The sequence below is a fragment of the Ictalurus punctatus genome, chromosome 2, assembly GCF_001660625.3.
Source record: "Ictalurus punctatus breed USDA103 chromosome 2, Coco_2.0, whole genome shotgun sequence".
NCBI classification, from domain to species: Eukaryota; Metazoa; Chordata; class Actinopteri; order Siluriformes; family Ictaluridae; genus Ictalurus; species Ictalurus punctatus.
In genome coordinates, this window is record NC_030417.2 from 28,843,248 (window position 1) to 28,862,990 (window position 19,743).

Genomic DNA, 19,743 nt, shown 5'->3' on the forward strand with positions numbered 1-19,743 from the left:
GTAATGCGACTCGTGACGTAGTTGAGGCTTTAGTCAATCCGCGCGCTCCATCAGTCGAGCCTATATTAATGCGTTAACCCGCGGTAAGGCTAGCTGTCTCTCTGCAGCATCAGTGACTGGGAAATAACTGTGAGGTGGACTATTTATCTAACTAAACGCAATATAACTCGGCAGTTCGAATTTTTGTTCCAGATAATACTAAGCAATCCTTCTTAGACTGTGTTTTCAGCTGAGAAACCGACACTTGCTGCGCGCTGTACTGAAAGAAGCATTGGCTTTAAAGAACTTCTTTTGATATGTTGGGTTTTTTATATATATGTATAGACGAGGGAAATTAGATGTTAGTGACTTCTTGTGAAGCAAGGCGTTTTATTGTACTTTTTTTCCTTTTAAAAAAAAATAAAAAAAACAGGAGGGCTTTTTGGACACTCCAAGCGTACGCGCTCGTGACAAACAAACTGAACCGTTTGTCTCGCGCTGCAGCTATGATCGCGTTCTTTGCTGCGCTCCTGTGCGCTCGCGCGCTGGCTGCTGGAAACCTGGCGCTTGCGGATCGCCAACCTCAGGGCGAGCGCTTCGTGTGCACCGCTGTCCCTGCGGGAGCCGACCTCAGCTGCCCGGTGGACACGGATAACCGCGTGCAGAGCGCGAGCCCTCAGGAGGACGAGTTCAGAAGCACGATCGTGCAGCTCCGGGAGACCGTGCTGCAGCAGAGGGAGACCATCGCGAGTCAGCAGGGCACCATCAAGGAACTGAACTCCAAACTTTCGCGCTGCGAGACCGCAGCGCATGACGCGCGAGACAGCAAGTGGCGCGGAAGCGCGCGCAGGAAGGAGTACGGTAAGAACACCATGGGCGATCTGCCGCGCGACCCCGCTGAAACCATCGAGCATCTGGGCAAGACCATGCAAGGGCTGAAGGACCGACTGGAAAACTTGGAGGTGAGAAAAGATGCGCTCAGTGTGATTAATGAATTTGTGATAAAAAAAAAAATCTAGGGGTACTAAACTGTACCTTTCCCTGTGGATTATCCATTGTGCATTTAATATATAGATTTACATAGAAATGTGCATTTCGTGTACCTTTATATGATTCTGTATATAAAGCTATATGCACCTAACTAGGTAAAGATACAAAAGGCGTACACTTGATGTTACCACCTTAAACACACTTTAGTACCATTTTTTTCTGTGAGTGGACATGTTTAGCCTTTGCGTTTTCCATTTGAAAATCTCTTCTGTTGGCAAACATCATGATTGTCATTCTGCTCAGGCTCCTATTAATCTCACTCCCTGTCTCTCTCAATTTCTCCATGGGACATCTTTATTTCCTGTTGCGTTATGCATTATGTGCAGTGCTGTGTCTTGTTCTTCACATAGCAGAACAGAATTGGGGCTTAGAGCTCATAGTTGGATGGCACCACCAAAATATGTAAAGAACAATATTCCCTTTTGCAGTATATATGATTTTATTTGGTGCAAAATAAATGTTTGAGTCTTTGCATAGTGACATTATTAGTGTCAGAGTGGCTTTATGGTACCTACACTCTTAGAAAACAGTTTTTCATTGTTTTCGTCGGATTTTTAAGGGTTCATTGAATAATTAAGGTTTTACTTGGAATGTGTTCTGATAGGGAATGACTCTACATGGAACCTTCACCGGTTTCCCCAGAATGATTTGATGGTTTCCCCAAGGATTTAAACACAGATGGAATTTGATCAAAGTACCTAGCCTACTATAATGATGACTTAAATGCTAAATTGTGGGAGAAAGGCATGTGATCTTCAACATGAGAAGCAGAATGTCCACACAATGTAATTAAACCATACTTGAGCCCCAAGACTAAAGACGTGAACAAACACAAGCATATACATATACGTGTATAGAAATGTAACATCCAGGCACGCACACTCAGACTTGCATAGTGTCTGACTCAACATCACCTGTGCACACTGTCAGAAAACATTTTTTTACACACTGACTCTTCACATTCACTTATAATGCCATCGTGCTGCAGAATATGATTAAAGCTGTATCCTTCCCCTCCTGCAGCAGCAGCTGCATGCCAATGCATCTGGTGGGCCGTTCCCCAACGAACTGCGTGACCTGCTAAAGCGGCGGCTTGGGGACCTTGAGAGCCAGTTGTTGAGGAGAGTAGCTGAGCTTGAGGAGGAGAAGACTCAGCTATACAATGAGACAATGGCCCATCGGCAGCACACGGAGAACACGCTCAACTCGCTGCTGGAGAGGATCACAGAGCTGGAGAGAAGTACGGCATACTAACATCTCTTCCTGGACTGAATTGGAGTGGAGCTTCAATGTTGATTGGTCAAGGAAGGGTTTTTTTTTTTTTTTAACTTTCAAAGCATGCACAATTTAGTTCATACTTAAAAGTATTATCTTAAGGTAGGTTCAAATCGAGGCTTTTACTGGAACATTTTTTCTGGTAGTAGTTGCATATGAAAGAACTTAATGTTTGCAATCAGTTCTTTTTCTTTTTTTTCTTTTTAAACAGCTCTATATTAGAGATGACAAAGCCTTTTGCTTGTTGAATGAGGATCTGGCATCATTAGGCTAATTGCCATTTTCAGAATTGAGAGCAGGGTCCATAGCACTAATATGGTCAATTTACTAATGAGAACAGGTGGTCATTATATCTACAGGGTGTCCCAAAAGTCTCCATACATAGGGGATTATGTATTCAAGCACCATGTCAGTTGTGCCTTCATCAGAGGATGTTTGTGAACGTCCACTTCTTGATTGTACCGCAACACGTCCAGTCTTTTTAAATTTGTTAATAAGTTTGGCAACAGTGTCATATGTGATGTTTCCTGTTATTATTATTGATTTCAATACAGTACGTTCTTCTTTTGTCAAACACACTCTTAAGGGCTATCTGATAAAACAAATATAATAGTAACTAAGTATGAAAAACTTTGGAAGACATTTTGCTAAAAAGTGTTTGTTAAAATTTCCCCTATGTATGGAGACTTTTGGGACACCCTGTAGATATAAGCTCCAGAGATGTCAGTCCCAAACACTGTGTCTACATTTCATCTTTTCTTCACTCTCTTTTTTTCTCCCCATAGGTAGCAGTGCATTTAAATCCCCAGAAGACTTCAAGGTTTCTCTGCCCTTGCGCACAAACTACCTCTATGGCCGCATCAAGAAGAGTCTACCAGAAATGTATGCCTTCACTGTGTGTATGTGGCTCAAGTCCAGTGCTAGTCCTGGCATTGGAACACCGTTCTCATATGGAGTCCCTGGACAAGCCAATGAGATTGTGCTGATAGAATGGGGCAACAATCCCATCGAGCTACTTGTCAACGACAAGGTGAGTCATTAATTTTATAATATAAACTTGCACATTTCTGTTGCATATGTCATCACTTGGTATATTCAGCTGTCTCATTGGGAGTTTAATGCAGATTGTGATGCAGTTCAGTACACAACACCAACTGAATGGGGCGCTTAACCAGTTGTTCTAGGGTTCCAGCCATTGCAATTTGCTTATAGAAATGATTATAATGTATATTACACTTTGTTAAATAGCAAATATTTTTACATCTGTTTATTATTAGGGTGTAATAATAGCGTACACCACATAAGTCTGTGTGTATGAGCTGTTACTATAGAAATGGTAACATATATTAGGATGAGCACCTTAAAATAAACGTATCATCTGAATTAAAGCCAGCACTATTGTCAGAGCTGCTGTTACAGAAAATAAATCAACACCTTGTAGCCAATAAAAATCAAGAATTCAACAGTACTGTGGTATAATTAGGTATGTAAGTGCATATGGAAACATATTATCAAGGGTGTCCTACTCTCTCTGTGCCATAACCATAGACACAAGATTCATAATGGCCGGCACATATTTCCAACTTGATCTGCCATTAGGGCTTTGAAGCAGCATGAAACTTGATATTAGGCAGTGCCAAGCCTCAACTACACAGCGAGGTGGAAATCAGCATTACAAAGGTAATGATCAAAAGAATGAGGTGGGAATTCAAAGAGGGATTCAAATGCAATTGATAAACAGCTCCATAGTGCACCATCTGTGGGCCTAAACACAACCGCAAATTCAACTTTTATTGACAATCCTTCACAGTAAAAATTATCATTTGGAATGAGGATCAACAAGGAACCATTTAACTGAGTCTGTTAAAAACTCAGAAATAACAAACTCATTTAAAATGTTTTCTATCAATCAATATTAAGAAAGATATCAAAATTTGTTGTGACTGCTGAATGCTTTGCTACTGAGGGACAGATTTACAGTATACATAACTACTATATGTTAACTAGTAGTTAATATGTTTGTATTGTTTATATATATATATGTTTAAAATGCTTGTCAGTGACCTTTTGCATGCTGAAAATGAAATGGTAATCATGCCTTTAGAAACACAGTAGTGGTGTTATGATATACAGGTGCATCTCAAAAAATTAGAATGTGGAAAAAATTTAATTTAAACTTTTTAATTTAAAAAGTGGAACTTTCATAAATTCTAGATTCATTACACATAAAGTGAAATATTTCAAGCCTTTTTTAAGCCTTTTTTTGTTTTAATCTTGATGATTACAGCTTATAGCTCATGGAAATCAAAAATCCAGTGTCTCAAAATATTAGAATAAAGAGTATATAATTCAGAAATGTCGACCTTTTGAAAAGTATATCAATTTATGCACTCAATGCTAGGTCGGGGTTCCTTTTGCATGAATTACTGCATCATTGCGGTGTGGCATGGAGACAATCAGCCTGTAGCACTGCTGAGGTGTTCTGGAAGCCCAGGTGGCTTTGATAGCGGCGTTCAGCTCATCTGTATTGTTGGGTCTGGTGTCTCTCAAAGATTCTCTACGGGGTTCAGGTCAGGCGAGTTGGCTGGCCAATCAAGCACAGTAATACCATTGTCAGCAAACTAGTTACTAGTAGTTTTGGCACTATGGGCAGGTGCCAAGGCCTGCTGGAAAAGGAAATCAGCATCTCCATAAAGCTTGTCAGCAGATGGAAGCATGAAGTGCTCTAAAATCTCCTGCATTGACTCTCGACATGAGAATACACAGTGGACCAAAACCAGCAGATGACATGGCAACCCAAATCATCACTGACTGTGGAAACGTCACACTGGACTTCAATCAACTTGGATTAAGTGCTTCTCCACTCTTGCTCCAGACTGTGGGACCTTGATTTCCAAATGAAAGGCAAAATTTACTTTCATCTGAAAAGAGGACTTTGGACCACTGATCAGCAGTGTTTTTAGTATAAAGGTGTTTTGAGTTAATTAGCTGATTAGAGCTCTTCTCAGGTCGACATTGCTGTATTATAAATTCTTTATTCCAATATTTTTGAGATACTGGATTTTTCCAGTATCTCATTTCCATGAGCTGTAAGCCATAATCATCAAGATCAAAACAAAAAAAAAGGCTTGAAATATTTCACTTTATGTGTAATGAATCTAAAAGAAAATCAGTGTTTTTGAATGGCATAGCCAGAGCCCAGACCTGAATCCAACTAAAAATCTGTGGGGTGACCTGAAGTGAACACCTGCTGTGCACAGATGATGGCCTTACAATTTGATAAATCTAGAATGTTTTGCAAGAAAGTGTGGAAAAATATTGCCAAGTCAAGATCTACCACACTGATAGTCTCTTATCCAAAAAGACTGAGTAGTATAATTAAATCAAAAGGTGCTTCAATAAAGTACTAGTTTAGAGGAGTGCACACTTTTGCAACTAGATTATTGTAAGGTGCCCCCCCCCAAAAAAAAAAAAAAATTCTGATTGTTTTTCACTTTATTTGTATACTTTGCAATTTCACATTGAAGGTGGGAAAAGATCTGACATGATTTATCATAGTTTCATTCTTATACTTCACAAAAACCTGCCATTTTTTCAGGGGTGTGTAGATTTTTATATACACTGTATGTGAATGCAATCTTGTGATTATATGCCCCACCCCTAAACAAGCGCAGAATTGGTCTTGAGTGCAGACTTGTGTATCTGGATCAGACTTGTGTTTTCATCAACTAAATCTAAACTAAACTAACATTAACAATAACTAAATTACTATTCAAGCTTCAAAATGTCATGTACTGCATGGTAGCACTGCCACCTCACAGCTCCAGGGTCCTTGGTTTAATCCTGAGCTTGAGTTACTGTTTGTGTGGCGTTTCACAACTTCCCACCCATGTCTGCATGTGTTTCCTCCTAAAAAAATGCAGATGTGGATTGGCTACTTTAAATTGGCCGTAGGTGTGAATGTTGCATGGTGCCCTGTGGTGGACTGATGTCCTTTCCAGGGTGTAGTCCTACTTCACAACCAGAGTTTCCATGATAGACTCTAGTTCAACCCAGTCTCACAGAAAAAATGTTCATATCTAATGTATTTGCAGCCCCTTTTATATGTTGAATATCAATGTTCTGGCACAAGCAAATGAGCATCAAACCTTCACTTGCATGCACTGTATGAGACATTTTGCAGCAGTGTTTTTTAACCAAACTAACCTCTACCACTACACTGTTTGGAAAAGATCTGATTGGAAAAGATATGCAATCAATCATTTTAACACAGCTCATGAAATAACTTGCACTCTTCTCTGCAAACACTATCAGGCTCAATCACAAGGTAACACGGTAAGGCAATGTGGGTATTTTCATAATGTGGATAGTTTTTACCCTGTAAATACTCTAAGCTACTGAGAAAACAGAGACTATCTATAGTTGTAAAATACATACATTATTGTATCACATTAGCATGTGATTTCCAAATCAGATTATGTTTGCAGAGAGGACGATTAGTTACATGAGCCCAGTATGTCTAATGATGTCACGAAAAGGACAAACTTTATGCATGAAGTGCATGGACATGGCCATGACATTAGTCATATTATTAAAAATCCAATCAAGATGCAAGAAGATTGCAAAGCCAATTTTGCATGCTAACTGAAAAGTACATGCTGGCTGAACAGTTAGTTTAGATTAAGTTTGGCACAGAGATTAAACATATATTGGTGAAAAACTCTACAATAATGTTCTGATAGTATATAAATGTTTTAACCTCAGGGGCCACCCAATATCAACGTATAGTGTTCTATACCATGTATTAAACTGAGCCTGCCATCCACACTGCTCTAGCTATAATCTCCCATGTTATCTCTAAAAGCTTCCTTCAGTCAGTAACTTTATTTATTGATCAAGAAACTATTATTATCTCGTAATGCTTTACAAACACGAAATCTTCCCACCTCTACTATTAACTTACTGTATGAGACGTTTGGGATTCGTTAGACGTCGTTGTATATCTGTATGTCTGGAACCTGTTGAATACACCCTGAGGGTTGAGAGAGTGGGAGAGAGAAAGGAGAGCGTGAGCTTGGCTGCCTGAATAATTCCCATGATGCCACTCCTGAGCTGCATCAGTCTGGCGTTTGGTTTATTGAGAAAGGCAGCTTGGCCTTCAGCTCTCTGCATTATACATGTGTGAGTGTGTGTGTGTGTGTGTGTGTGTGTGTGTGTGTGTGTGTGTGTGTGTGTGAGCGTGAGAGAGGGAGACAGAAATATTGTCATACTGAATATTACTCAATGCTGGTTGCAGCACACCTCACTATAAGCTCAACATTAAAATGCATTAAAAGGACTTTTCCATATAAAAAAAAAAGTTGTGTTTGTTCTGATTGATTGTGTTACAGTTACATATATACAATGGGGGAAATAAGTATTGAATGCATCAACATTTTTTTTCAGTAAATATATTTCCAATGAGGATATTCCCATGAAATTTTCACCAGACTTTGGTGTTAATTCAAAAAATCCACACATATAACAAAATCCAAACATTAAAGTGAATTAATGAAGTTATGTGTAATAAAGTGGAATGACACTGGAAAAAAGACTTGAATACGCTAACTGAAATTTATTTAATACTTGGTGGAGAAGTCTTTGTTTGTAATGACACTTCCTATATGAAGAATTTAATCAGCCACAATATTCAGGTGTGATTTTGGCCCATTCTTCTGAACATATTGTCTTTAAATCTTGTTCAATTGGATTCAAGTCAGGTGATTGACTGTGTCATTCTAACGCCCAGTCTTAAAAAATTGAGAGTTTCCTTTGCTGTATGCTTTGGATCATTGTCCTGTTGGAAGGTCCACCAACGTCTCCTCTTCATCATTCTGGTGGATGGCAGCAGATTCTTCTGAAAAATCTCCAGGTTAAGGGCTCCATTCATCGTTCCTTCCTTCAATTATTTGAAGTCTGACAGTACCATGCGATGAAAAACAGCCCTACACCATGATGCTTCCACCTCCAAACTTCACTGTTGGTGTAGTGATTTTATGGTGATATGCAGTGCCATTTCTTCTTCAAACATGGTGTGTAGTACGACAGCCAAAAATTCAATTTTGCTTTCACCTGACCAGACCAGACTCTGCCAGTATTTCATAGGCTTGTCCAAATAAGTTGTAGCAAACTTTAAACGAGCTTCGACATGCCTTTTCTTTTGTAATGGAGTCTTGCAGGGTGAGCGTGAGCAGTGGAGTGCATTGCTTATTGTTTTCTCTGTGATCATGGCACCTGCTGCCTCCAAGTGTTTCTGGAGCTCTTTCCTGGAGTGGTCTTTGGCTCTTGGGCTATTCTTCTGACTATTCCTCTAACTACCTGGTCAGAAATCTTGCGAGGAGCTCCTGTATGTGGCCAGTTGATGACTGAGTGATGTTGCTTCCACTTCAGGATTATGGCCCCAATGGTGCTTACTGGAGCATTCAGAAGTTTTGGAATGTGTCTGTATCCGATTCCATCAATATGTTTCGCAGCAGTAAAGTTGCAAAGGTCTTGGAAGAGCTTTTTGCTTTTACCCATCATGAGATGTTTCTTGTGTAATACCTTCGTAACGAAAAGCCTTTTTATAGACCATCAATTTACTTACCCAGCTGATATTAATTTGCTGTTCAATACTATTTTCCTGTGGCATTCCACTTTATTATACATAACTTTATTTATAGACTTTAATGTTGTGATTTCTTTATATTTCCAGATTTCTTGAGTTAATACTGATGGCTGGTGAAAATTTCATGCAAAAAGCCTCATTGGAAATATATTTACTAAAAAAAAAAATGTTGATGCATTCAATACTTAATACTTAATTACATACTTGAAGTTGCTGTATCATATGTTACAAGTCAAGGCATTCAAAATCCATGTAGCTATGGTGGTAGGTAGTTGTAAGATGAAAAAACGCAACAGCAAATTCAGAAAACACAACAATGTTAATTTAAAATGGAAAGAGAAGGACCTTAATGCATTGCATGCTCATTGCTGATCCCACACAACATACTATATAACTATCACACAGAAAAAGAATAGCAATTTTTCAGTCTGCTATCTACTTAGCCTAGCAAAAATTATTCACTTATTATAGTGAGGAGTAATTCCTTCTGAATAACCCGACCTCCTTTAGTTTCTCTGTTTTCCCCAGTCTCCTAGACTGATGCCGGCTGTAGCCAGTGAGCAACGAGCATGTGATGTCCAAAAAGGACCTAGCCTTTCAATTTTGAGTTTGTGGTGATTTTGGTTTTCCTGATGTATTTGTTCTTGCTGTTGTGTTTTCACATTTGTTAAGATGTTTTTAGGTTTGTTCTTGTGTTTCCTGGCTTGCTGTTGCATATTTTGGTTTATTACAGGTCACTGAATGTTGCCTTTTTATCACGTTCCATAATGCTGGTTCAGAGAGGGAGAGAATCTTTAAGTCTCTTGCTGTGCATTCCAGACAAAGTTTATAAAGAAACAAATGAACATAGTACTACTAATTTGACAAATCATACTCATGGGAAGGTTTTGCGTTTTTACATATACATTTCCGGCATAGAACTAACAAGAAAAACATCTAATCGATGATCTTTTGCTTGTATCTTCACCCCAATAACTTCATCTATGTATGTACTATATACTGACTCTGCAATTTTTATAGTGTCTTATTACTTACATTGTTACACTGCATAATTAGACTCTATACATGTGATCTAATTCAACACCCTGTTCTCCAGGTGGCTCAGCTGCCTTTATCATTGGGTGACGGTCGATGGCATCACATCTGCATCACCTGGACGACCAGAGATGGCTTCTGGGAGGCCTATCAGGATGGCGAGAGGCTGGGCACTGGGGAGAACTTGGCCCCATGGCACCCAATTAAACCAGGGGGAGTGATCATACTAGGTCAAGAACAGGTAGGAGCAAAAGAGAGACATTAACCCACCCTTAAGGGATAGACAGGAAATAAATAGAGTGAGTCTTAACACGCGATGAGTAGAAAACGTCATCTGCTTGTATTTACTATACTGCTGCTATGCCACTGGAATACCACGTGATGTGAGTATGTGCTCCTCGCTGATGGTACACAAAGACAGGTCATTGAACTTAGTTATAGCTTTAGGTAACCAAGTGGTTTTTGGACTTTACAGTACACATAGAGTGCAAAGAGATTTCATCCACTGAACATAGAGTTGGTATTTGTGATGCTCACTCTAAATGTATATTTATTGACCATTTCCAAGCTCTACCCACACTTGGTTACTGTTGCTATGTAGGTCAAATTTCTTAAAAAAAAAAAAAAAAGAAAGAAAGAAAGAAAGAAATCTGGAGTGATCAATGTGAGGCAATACATTTCAGCCATGACAATTCTTGGAGTGAAATAGTGAGCTTTTACAGATGGGGATGGAGTGTAAATAGGTTTGATCTGGCAGACTAGATCTGCTATACTGCTGCTGAGTGAATATGAATACTAGCTCTGATAGTCATGGACATACATGGAAAGAAAAGAAGCATGCTGCTGCTGCTGCTACTGCTACTGAGCAAGTACAAATACTTGCTCTGATAGTCATGTACAGACATGGAAGAAGAGACGCATGCCGCCAAAACCAAGCAGACGGACTGTTCTGAAATACTGCCTGCATCCCACTCCCAATAATTCAGATCTGAAAGCTAGGACTTGTGCACTGCTGCTCCGAGGAGCCATGATACCCAAGTGTGTACTAGCTATGTGTATCATGTTTGGCCACTAACAGGGTTTATAATGAGTGATTATGGGCATTAATCAGCTGTTATGGAGTTATGAGCCATTATACTCATATATGGGAATTTACTAGTGATGGTCGGTGTTTGTAACCATGATCAGCATCTACCGGTCATAAATTTTATCTTTATAAAATTTTTAGATATCATCACATAATCGATTAAGCAATGTTCTTCTCCGACATTGATCCAACATCTTTTTGCTCATTAAAATTATGTTGAATCAACGTTGTTCATGCCATTTAAAATAAATGTAAAATCGCCCTAATTGGTTTGCTTACGTTATATTGAAATTATGTTGATTTCGTTTGGGTGAAACGACATTCAACATATTTTCTACTTGTTTTTAAATTATTCTTTTATATATTTTGCAATTTAAAAAATAAAGCAATGTTAATTCTGTTCTCAATTTGTTTAATTTTTCATTAAAAATATTAATTCAAAGTACCGATAAGAATACCGTTAAAGTACCAGATCGATAAGCAGTAACGGTAAGAGTAATAATACCGTTAAAACCTTAACGATACCCATCCCTAGAGGCGGGGGCGGACTCAGAGAAGGTGAGCGGTGAGGTGTGCACACCTGTGGAGAATTCGATTAATGAATGTTCTGAGTTACAAAGAGCAGGTGAGGAAAAAGGGGCGGAGAGTGAGAGAGAGAGAGAGAGAGAGCTGGGGAGGAGAGCATGCGGTGTGTGTGTGTGTGTGTGTGCACACCACGTGCTATTAAAATGCACTGCTGAAAAGCTAGGAGAAAAGTGAAAGTAAATAAAATGAAAGCCCTTTTCATTGGCTTAAACCGAGTCTGCTTCGTCTCCTCATTTCCACGTGTAGGGATCTTTAATTATCACCTTAGACGGCATTTACCAGCCCTTATTGATGTTTAAACCCATTGTGGGCGTTTTACCAGCTGTTGTTGCGTGTATTAGCTTTTCTTCGTTTTTAAATTCGTATTTATGGGGTTTTACCAGCAGTAAGTGATACCTAGGATACCTAGGAAAATTTAGTAGCGCACACAGGCTGTAGGCGGCAAGTTGATCGGGATTATAAAGGGTTACGTGGGTGGAGAAGCATGGCTGATGTGGCGTGATGTCAAGGAAGCCAGTCAGCACTCAGACAGAGTTTTATGTCTGAACTGGGCATAAACATTACATAACTTACACAAAAATGATGATGGCCAAAAAGAAAAGATTCTAATGGCAAATCTTACTCCTTACCCTTAAGCAGACAGATAAAATGATCAAATGACACACCTGTAAGCAGACAGAAGAAGTGTTATGATTGCTGTGTTCAGTACATTGTCAAATATGCCATTTAGATAAGTGGTCATCAAATGTCAGACTATGGTTTGGCGGTATTTCAGTATTTTAAATTAAATATGAACAAAAGCAGACAACTCTAGTTTAGCAGTTTCAATCACGTTTGGGTTTTTTTTGTATTATTTGACTGAAGGCAAATGATCAGACCAGGGGCTAGTCACAAGACTAGAATTATTAAGCTTGAGCAAATAGTTAATAACAATAGTTCAGTGGTGGAAAGAGTACAAAATATACTGATTTCAGTAAAAGTACAGCTATTGTATTAACATTCACTTGAGTAAAACTAGTAGTAGTGATCAAGGAAATTGCTCAAGAATAAATAAGTCATCTGGTGAAGACTGTTGAGTAATTACTTTCCAAATTAGTTTTTATACAGCTAATCAAAAATGTTCTTATGTTAACTAAGTAAATACATACTAATGTACTAATCTATTAACTATCGATTAACTACTGCTGTAAACACCTTAAGTAAACACCACCTCAATTAAAAACAGTGCATAAAGAGACGTAACTTTAGCTGGCCATCTGCCTCATGTTAATTCTTATGTCTCTTGCCACATAGTTAGCTATCTGGCATAGATGCCTGATAAGATAATTGATAAATTGGACCCGGGATGCTCCTCTGTCTCCACTGTCTCAGACATTGCTGCAGCTGACTAATCAGGTCCCTGAAGTATGTTCTTTCTGCAGAAAACTGTGTTTGAATTAAATGATTTAAAATTTGTGCATACTGACTTTTAATTGGGTTACAGTCTTCCAGGATTAAATATTTTTTTGTAGTAAACATTTGTTTATATAGTGTGTGTGGTAAAAAAAAAAAAAAAATTAAATTATCTTACAGTTTTATCAAAAGTGTCATTTTTGAGACAATATACACCTGAACAGTGGCAGCTTGGTGATCCTGGGATTTGAACTCACAACCTTCTTGTAACCTGATGCCATAACTAGTGCCCTACCAGTGCCCTAATGCAGTGGTTTTCAAAGTGGGGGCCACCAGGGGGCACCCGGGGGGCCTCAACAATTTGGTGTGAAAAATAAATTCTCACTCTCAGACAACCACACACACACAATCAGTTCCTAATGTAATATAATGTAATGTAAAGATGTAAGTTGTAATTATTAATAAAAAAAGAGGTATATATTCAGAAGTCTATTTTTAATGTGTTTTAAAGACATCTTGCAAAAGGGGGGCCTCGGTCAAATGTTAATGCCATTTGGGGGGCCTTGCCCGGGAAAAGTTTGGGAACCCCTGCCCTATTGTACTCTACCATCAAGCCTGAGAACTGTCAGTGGCTGTAATGTTTGGTGACTTGTTTTCTCCATTTCTTTATATTAACAGGATATTGTTGGGGGAAGGTTTGATGCCACACAGGCTTTCGTAGGAGAGCTAAGCCACTTCAATATGTGGGATCGGGTTCTCCGCCCTACAGACATCTCTGGCATGGCCAACTGCTCGGCCTACATGCCCGGCAATGTCGTGCCCTGGATAGACACTAATGTCGAGGTCTTTGGAGGAGCCACAAAAGCAGCACTGGAGATATGTGAGGACCGTCTTTTTGACTCATAAGCTTGACCCTGCCTATATGGATCCAATATTATTTTTTGGAGGTAAAACAAAAAACCCACCATGCTGCTTTGGGACCATTGTGGAGAGACAGTCATTTTATCAAACAGTATTCACTGTGCTTATATCATTCTCTCTGTTGGATTTATCCTCTTTTTTGCTGTTTCTTTTTTTGTTGTCAACAAGGTCAATGATTTAAGTAATTGTGGCTTGTGAAATATAAAAAACACATTCAGAACATTCCAGTTTAAAAATATTTAAACATGCGCAAGCTTAAGCTTCTTGTCAATGTTAGATATGTTTTATGTTGTTGCACAAAGCTGAAAAAAAAAAAAAGGATGAATTTATTATGAGAGGAGGAGTCACTGGATTGTGGAGTACTGTTGTATGATTGAACTGCATGAAGGCTTACAGTTAAGTTCATTTTAATGTCCTGTACTTGTATTACACAAGCATTTAAAGCACCTTCAGCAAACTGAGGGAACCTAAGACAGGGCTTGAGCAGAAGCACTCTGCTCTTTATAACATGCATGAATGAAAAATTCTCTTCAAATATGCAAAGCTGTCTACGCACCCAAATGTGACCGAATATGATCAATCAGGAGCTTAGTGGAAGTGTGCATACACTTTCTTGAGCATTCTATGGATCCAGGAGGACAGAGATGTGGAAGGAGGGAGATATTGATGATCAGAACCAGCATATTATGTTTGAGAAATTGAAAGAATGTTTTGCAAAATACTAGCTTTATGAATAAAAGAGTCACAGACACTTTTTTATACATTTTTATAAATGGATTTTCTGTCAAGGAAGATGAGTCTCACTTTAACCAGAATAACTGTGTAGCCCTTAATTCTGTTTGTGGTCTTGGAATTTCCAGACACTCTTTAAAAAGGTATGATGATAAACGTACCAATGTTTTGTCAGATGGAAACCTAGTTATATCAGAATTATGGCAAGCTTTGATTTCTATATTGAAAATTACTTTCAATTATACTTATACTGTATTTGTATTTATGTTAATATATAGCTCTTATAAGATATGAACCATGCTATGTTGCATTTCTAGGTCTAGCAATTATGTTTTATGGTCATTAACAGATTTCATCACCTCTGTGAACTGCCGTATGCACTTCTACTTTGTAGCAAATAAGAGGATTAAGGAATTGATTATTTTCTGTCTACTAGGGTTTAATTAAGTGCAAAGAAAGAAAACTAGATGAAAATAAAGAGTTGATTTGTAAATTCTCGTTATTATTTAATTATATTATGAAATAATAATGTACTAGGGTCTCTGTTGACCCCCAAACAATAAGCAAGCAAGAGAAATCTCAACTGAACATGAATGGTAGTCTATTAGAGGAGAAAACACTTGTTTAATGATGTACAAAACACTGGGGGGGGAAACGAATGCTTTTCTGTGGTGATATAAAAGAAGTATTGATGGATTTTAATGAAATAGGGGTTGCTTGCTTTCGCTTGCGTTGAATGCATTATCACCTCAAAAGCTGAAAGAGCACCATGCATTATTTTTGTACAAAGTCCATTAACGCTTGCTCGTTTTAGAGTATTTATTAACTATACAGTGATGTTTCAATAAAGCTGTGCAATAGCTATGATGTGTGAGAGTTTAATGTATACCAAGCTTTCTGTCAGGTTTTCTACATATTTACGCGGCCTACTACACCACTAGGACCTGTCAATCCTAATGGATCTGTGTTCAAATGTAGGAAGGATGGTTTCAATTATGTGTTTACATGCTGTAGAATGGAAAAGTAAGTCCAACACATTCTTTTAAATGATTCTTATGCAGTAAGTAAGCAGAAAGTAGGTTATTTTTTGCTGCTGGTTGGTATATGTCCTTTATGAAAGATTGTGTACTGGTATAAAACAATGCCAATGGCGTAGATGTTTTTTTGTTTATTGAATGTGTGATTAATTTCATTTGAATGACTCTGTTGTCAATTAACAAATCTATTACCATGTGTAAGAGAAAATTATGTAACCATTTATGTCGTTTGTATTTGTTTTGTTTAATTAACTGATTTTTTTTTCCCCCCCTGGAAAACTGAATTGCCTTTTCTGAGCATTATTGCTTTCTTGGTCAGTCAAGGATTTTGTCTTTTATTCCTGATATGGAACAACACACACAATTCAGTGTTGAATGTAGTTGAATATCTTTTTGCACCCAATAAATAATTTTAAAAAATGAGTCAAAATCTACCGCAATATTTTTATCTGAGGGTAAAGACTGTGTTTGATCCACTGTCAAGCTTTCCAGACACTCCAGACTGTATTGGGCTGGTTTTCTTTTTCTTTTATCATGTTCAACAAATCTCTACTCAGATTGCATAAGATATAACTTTAGGATACTTTTTTTTCTTTTGTTACGAAGAGTGCAAAATCCTAAGCTTGGCAAAGTCCTATGGGAAAAGAAACAAATTTGTATATTCTATAAGGAATAAAACATATTGAGTCATGCTGTTACTGGAAAAGCTATAACATGGTGGTGTAATGTCTCTTGATGTGGAAGTGGAAGACCATTACCTCCAAAAAGAGTTGACTATTTTTCCGTAACATCTTATCTTGAAGGGTTTTATTCCTCTTATACCACAACAACATGATCACACTTTTTTATTTGCTTATAGTCATCACTTATAGTTGTTACCTCACCAGCCTTGCAGCCAGCATTATTGTCAGCGCTGCTGTTACAGAAAAGTACTTAATATCTTCTGACCTGTCAGAATCAAGAATTCAACCATTGTTGTCTCTAAACATAGTAATATAATTGGTATTTATGATGCTCACTCAAAATTTCCAAGCCCTATCCTTGCTTGGGTACTGTACCATCTAATATATAAAGGATGGCGTGATCGAGTTAAACCTAACATAGTAGATCAAGTCTGAGTTGCAGGAAAGATTTTGAGTAGTAGAAGTCAGCTGCAAGGCATTCAGTATGTGTTATAGCAAAGCTCATTTCCACAAATGGATGATGGCAAAAGAACTGAAGTAGAGGCCAAACGATTCCACTTTAGCTCATTTTGCTTAACTTACTAAAAAAAAGACTTCTCATTACTGTTGTAAGCCAAAATCTTACTAACAAGTGCAAAATCATTAGTTTGGTAAAGACTAAGAAAGAAATATGTGTAGGTTGTAGTTTTATTTATTTATTTATTTAGTTAGTTAGTTAGTTTATGTTTTTTACCATGCCTGTCACTGTTATTACTTCAGAATTAGCTTTCTCTCCAAACACCACCTAACTGCTCTGTCACCAGATTCCTGCTCATCTCAATTAGCAAACAAACATTTAGCACAAGAAAGATGTTCTGACTGATTTGGCATGCAATTAATTTAGATGAACCAGTGACAAATAGTGGTAAATATATATTTTTTTAAATAATAAATAAGTAAATAAATAAAATTCTGCAGAGTTGTGAAACTGCCTCAAACCTACAGATCTAGACTACCAACTTAAAAAAATTAAATAACAAGTAGTTTTATGTCTATTCATTAGCAAAAGACTATTTTCCTCTAAGGGGAGAATTTCAATGCCACATTCTTCCCATTGCCTTTGGACCGAGCCTTTGAAGCTGAGAAGTCAAACTAATGCACCCCAATTACATTTAGATGGAGCGCCTTGACCTCACTGGTGATCTCTCAAAGGCATATTGACGTCATGCTCATGCTTACACAGTTCTATATATGCCTCTGAAATTCCATGAAGAATTATGCAAAAATAAAAATGAAAAATGCCATCAGCCAAACAACTTTCATAAAATTGTAATAGTACAGAGTACTTGATCCTCCCTGCAGACATCACTATTCTTTCTAGACTAGTCTGTCCTCATGCATCAGCCTCTTCTTTTATCTCTGCTCATTTCATCATTTATGATTTTGATGTAGCTAGTCAGTTCACCTTGGGTGTTCTTTTAAAGACCTACTGATTCCTATTGCAATTCTCATTGAGGTCATAAATCCTGACGTGGTCAGAAGATCTGAAAAATGTCCTCTCTGGGGGATTTGTTGTGCCTCCATGTGAAGTGTATAACTTTAAGGAGGCGGGTGTATAATGTACGTCCTTAGAAGTAAAGTGTACACTGAAAAAAGTTTCAGTTTAAAAACCGAGGAAAGCCCCATCTGGTATAGCATTGTTCTCTTTATTTCCCACTGACCAGCAAGGGCAGGAGACTTTCTGTCATAACCATAAATCAGCATGTCAGCCAGAACACCAGCACAACTAATAATGGCACACAGTTAATAGTGTTATAGTCAATGTTAAAATATCTGTTGACATTAATCTCGCCCACCAGATGTGATGAGTGAGCACAAGGTGATTTTCTCATTGAGAATTAATCAAATGTTGATGGCAGCAGATAAGGGCATTACCTGGATTACCCATGTGAGCTTTTCATCCTTGCCCTCTTTCCTCTCTCCTGTGACTGAAGCAGGAAACAATGCACAGATTAAACAGGCCTGCGGTTTGCTCCTGCTCTTTCCCCTTGTTCATGTAATTAAGCTCTCGCTGCCCTGACATTTACACATCATCTGCCTTTCATCGGGAACACAGTGTGATCTGGTGCAAAATCTATTTTTAAAATGCTGTGTTTTAATACCAGCTGAGCAGGGATGCCACCAAGAGAGTGGCTTTGCCTCAAAAAAGGGACTTCAGTGTCACTGCAGTCAGAGGTAACTAATAGTCTGCTGACAGAACAGTAGATAGTACAATATCCTTGCTTCATGTTGCTTTTAATAGATGACACATTTCCACTTCTGAAAAATGAGCTTGTCTGCAAAACTGAATTGAAATAATGCTAAGTGTCTGTAGTCCTGTTGCACAGACATGTTGCACATTATGGCCCTGATTCCAAATAAAAAAGTGCTAATTTGCTTCTGTGTGTGCAGATAGTGTGCTTGTGTGGCTGCTTCACCAGGAACTATCAATTCTATCATTCTACACTGGCATTCTATCAAAGGAGAAAATTAGGTTTTTGCATGTGCTAATTGTTCTAGAGGTACAGATGAGTTTGGATTGCAGGTGATTGCTTTAAGATTACATGGGAAGCCCAGCTTCCCCTAAGAATTCATTAAAATGCTGCACTGACATGTTTAACAAGGTGTCAATATTACTCATCAATCTTGAAATTCAATATCTTACCTGATCAAATATCTCACTGTAATATTGAAAATATGATAATAATATGAAAGATTAATGCTCATTTGACAGGCAGAAAAAAAAACACTAGACATTTATTGGACATTGCACTCTTCGATTGTTCCACCTGGAAGAACGGCTTCTCTTTATGATGATTGGTAGATGTCTCAACCTCATAACCAACTGACATCTCAAGTTTAAACATATTGGTGCTAGTCAGAATCGCATAATGCCTACAGTAGTGAAGTAATTTGTAAATATTGTAAATAAACTCTCAGTATAAAGTTCTGTTTGATTATCTGCATTCATTCCTTAAATTTGTTGTTTATAAGTCTAGCTAGGTAGCTGTCTCTTTCTTCTTCAGCTAGCAGCTTTGCTGTGTTTTGGCGCAACATGGCAGACACTGCTAAAATCAGGTCAACGTTAACAAAGACTTTTGATGCTTAGAGACCGAAACGTAAACAAAGAGGCACACCAACACCCAAGATTTTAATTTAAAAGTTAGGGAGCAAAAAAGCTCCTTTTAACTGTCTTAGTGCAGTAAAATTGATTGGCTGAGTTTATTATTAGTCTTAGATTATGTGGAGGGTCGACCAAACAAGTCTCTGTGCATGAGCTGTCACTGGTGCAGAGTACATGCA

General features: G+C 38.1%; 1 protein-coding gene across 2 annotated transcripts; it reads left to right on the forward strand.

Annotated features, from left to right (window-relative positions):
• Positions 1-98: 98 nt before the first annotated feature.
• Positions 99-16,143, forward strand: nptx2a (neuronal pentraxin 2a). Of its 2 annotated transcripts, none has more exons than XM_017486503.3 (5): positions 99-941; positions 2,053-2,269; positions 3,090-3,334; positions 10,047-10,226; positions 13,728-16,143. In XM_017486503.3, the coding sequence occupies exons 1-5, from the start codon at positions 339-341 to the stop codon at positions 13,953-13,955; spliced, it is 1,473 nt and encodes a 490-aa protein (XP_017341992.1). In that variant the 5' UTR covers positions 99-338; the 3' UTR covers positions 13,956-16,143. The 2 variants fall into 2 exon arrangements, with proteins under 2 accessions (XP_017341992.1, XP_017342000.1); XM_017486511.3 differs by having other exon boundaries at positions 2,056-2,269.
• The last annotated feature ends 3,600 nt before the right edge of the window (positions 16,144-19,743 follow it).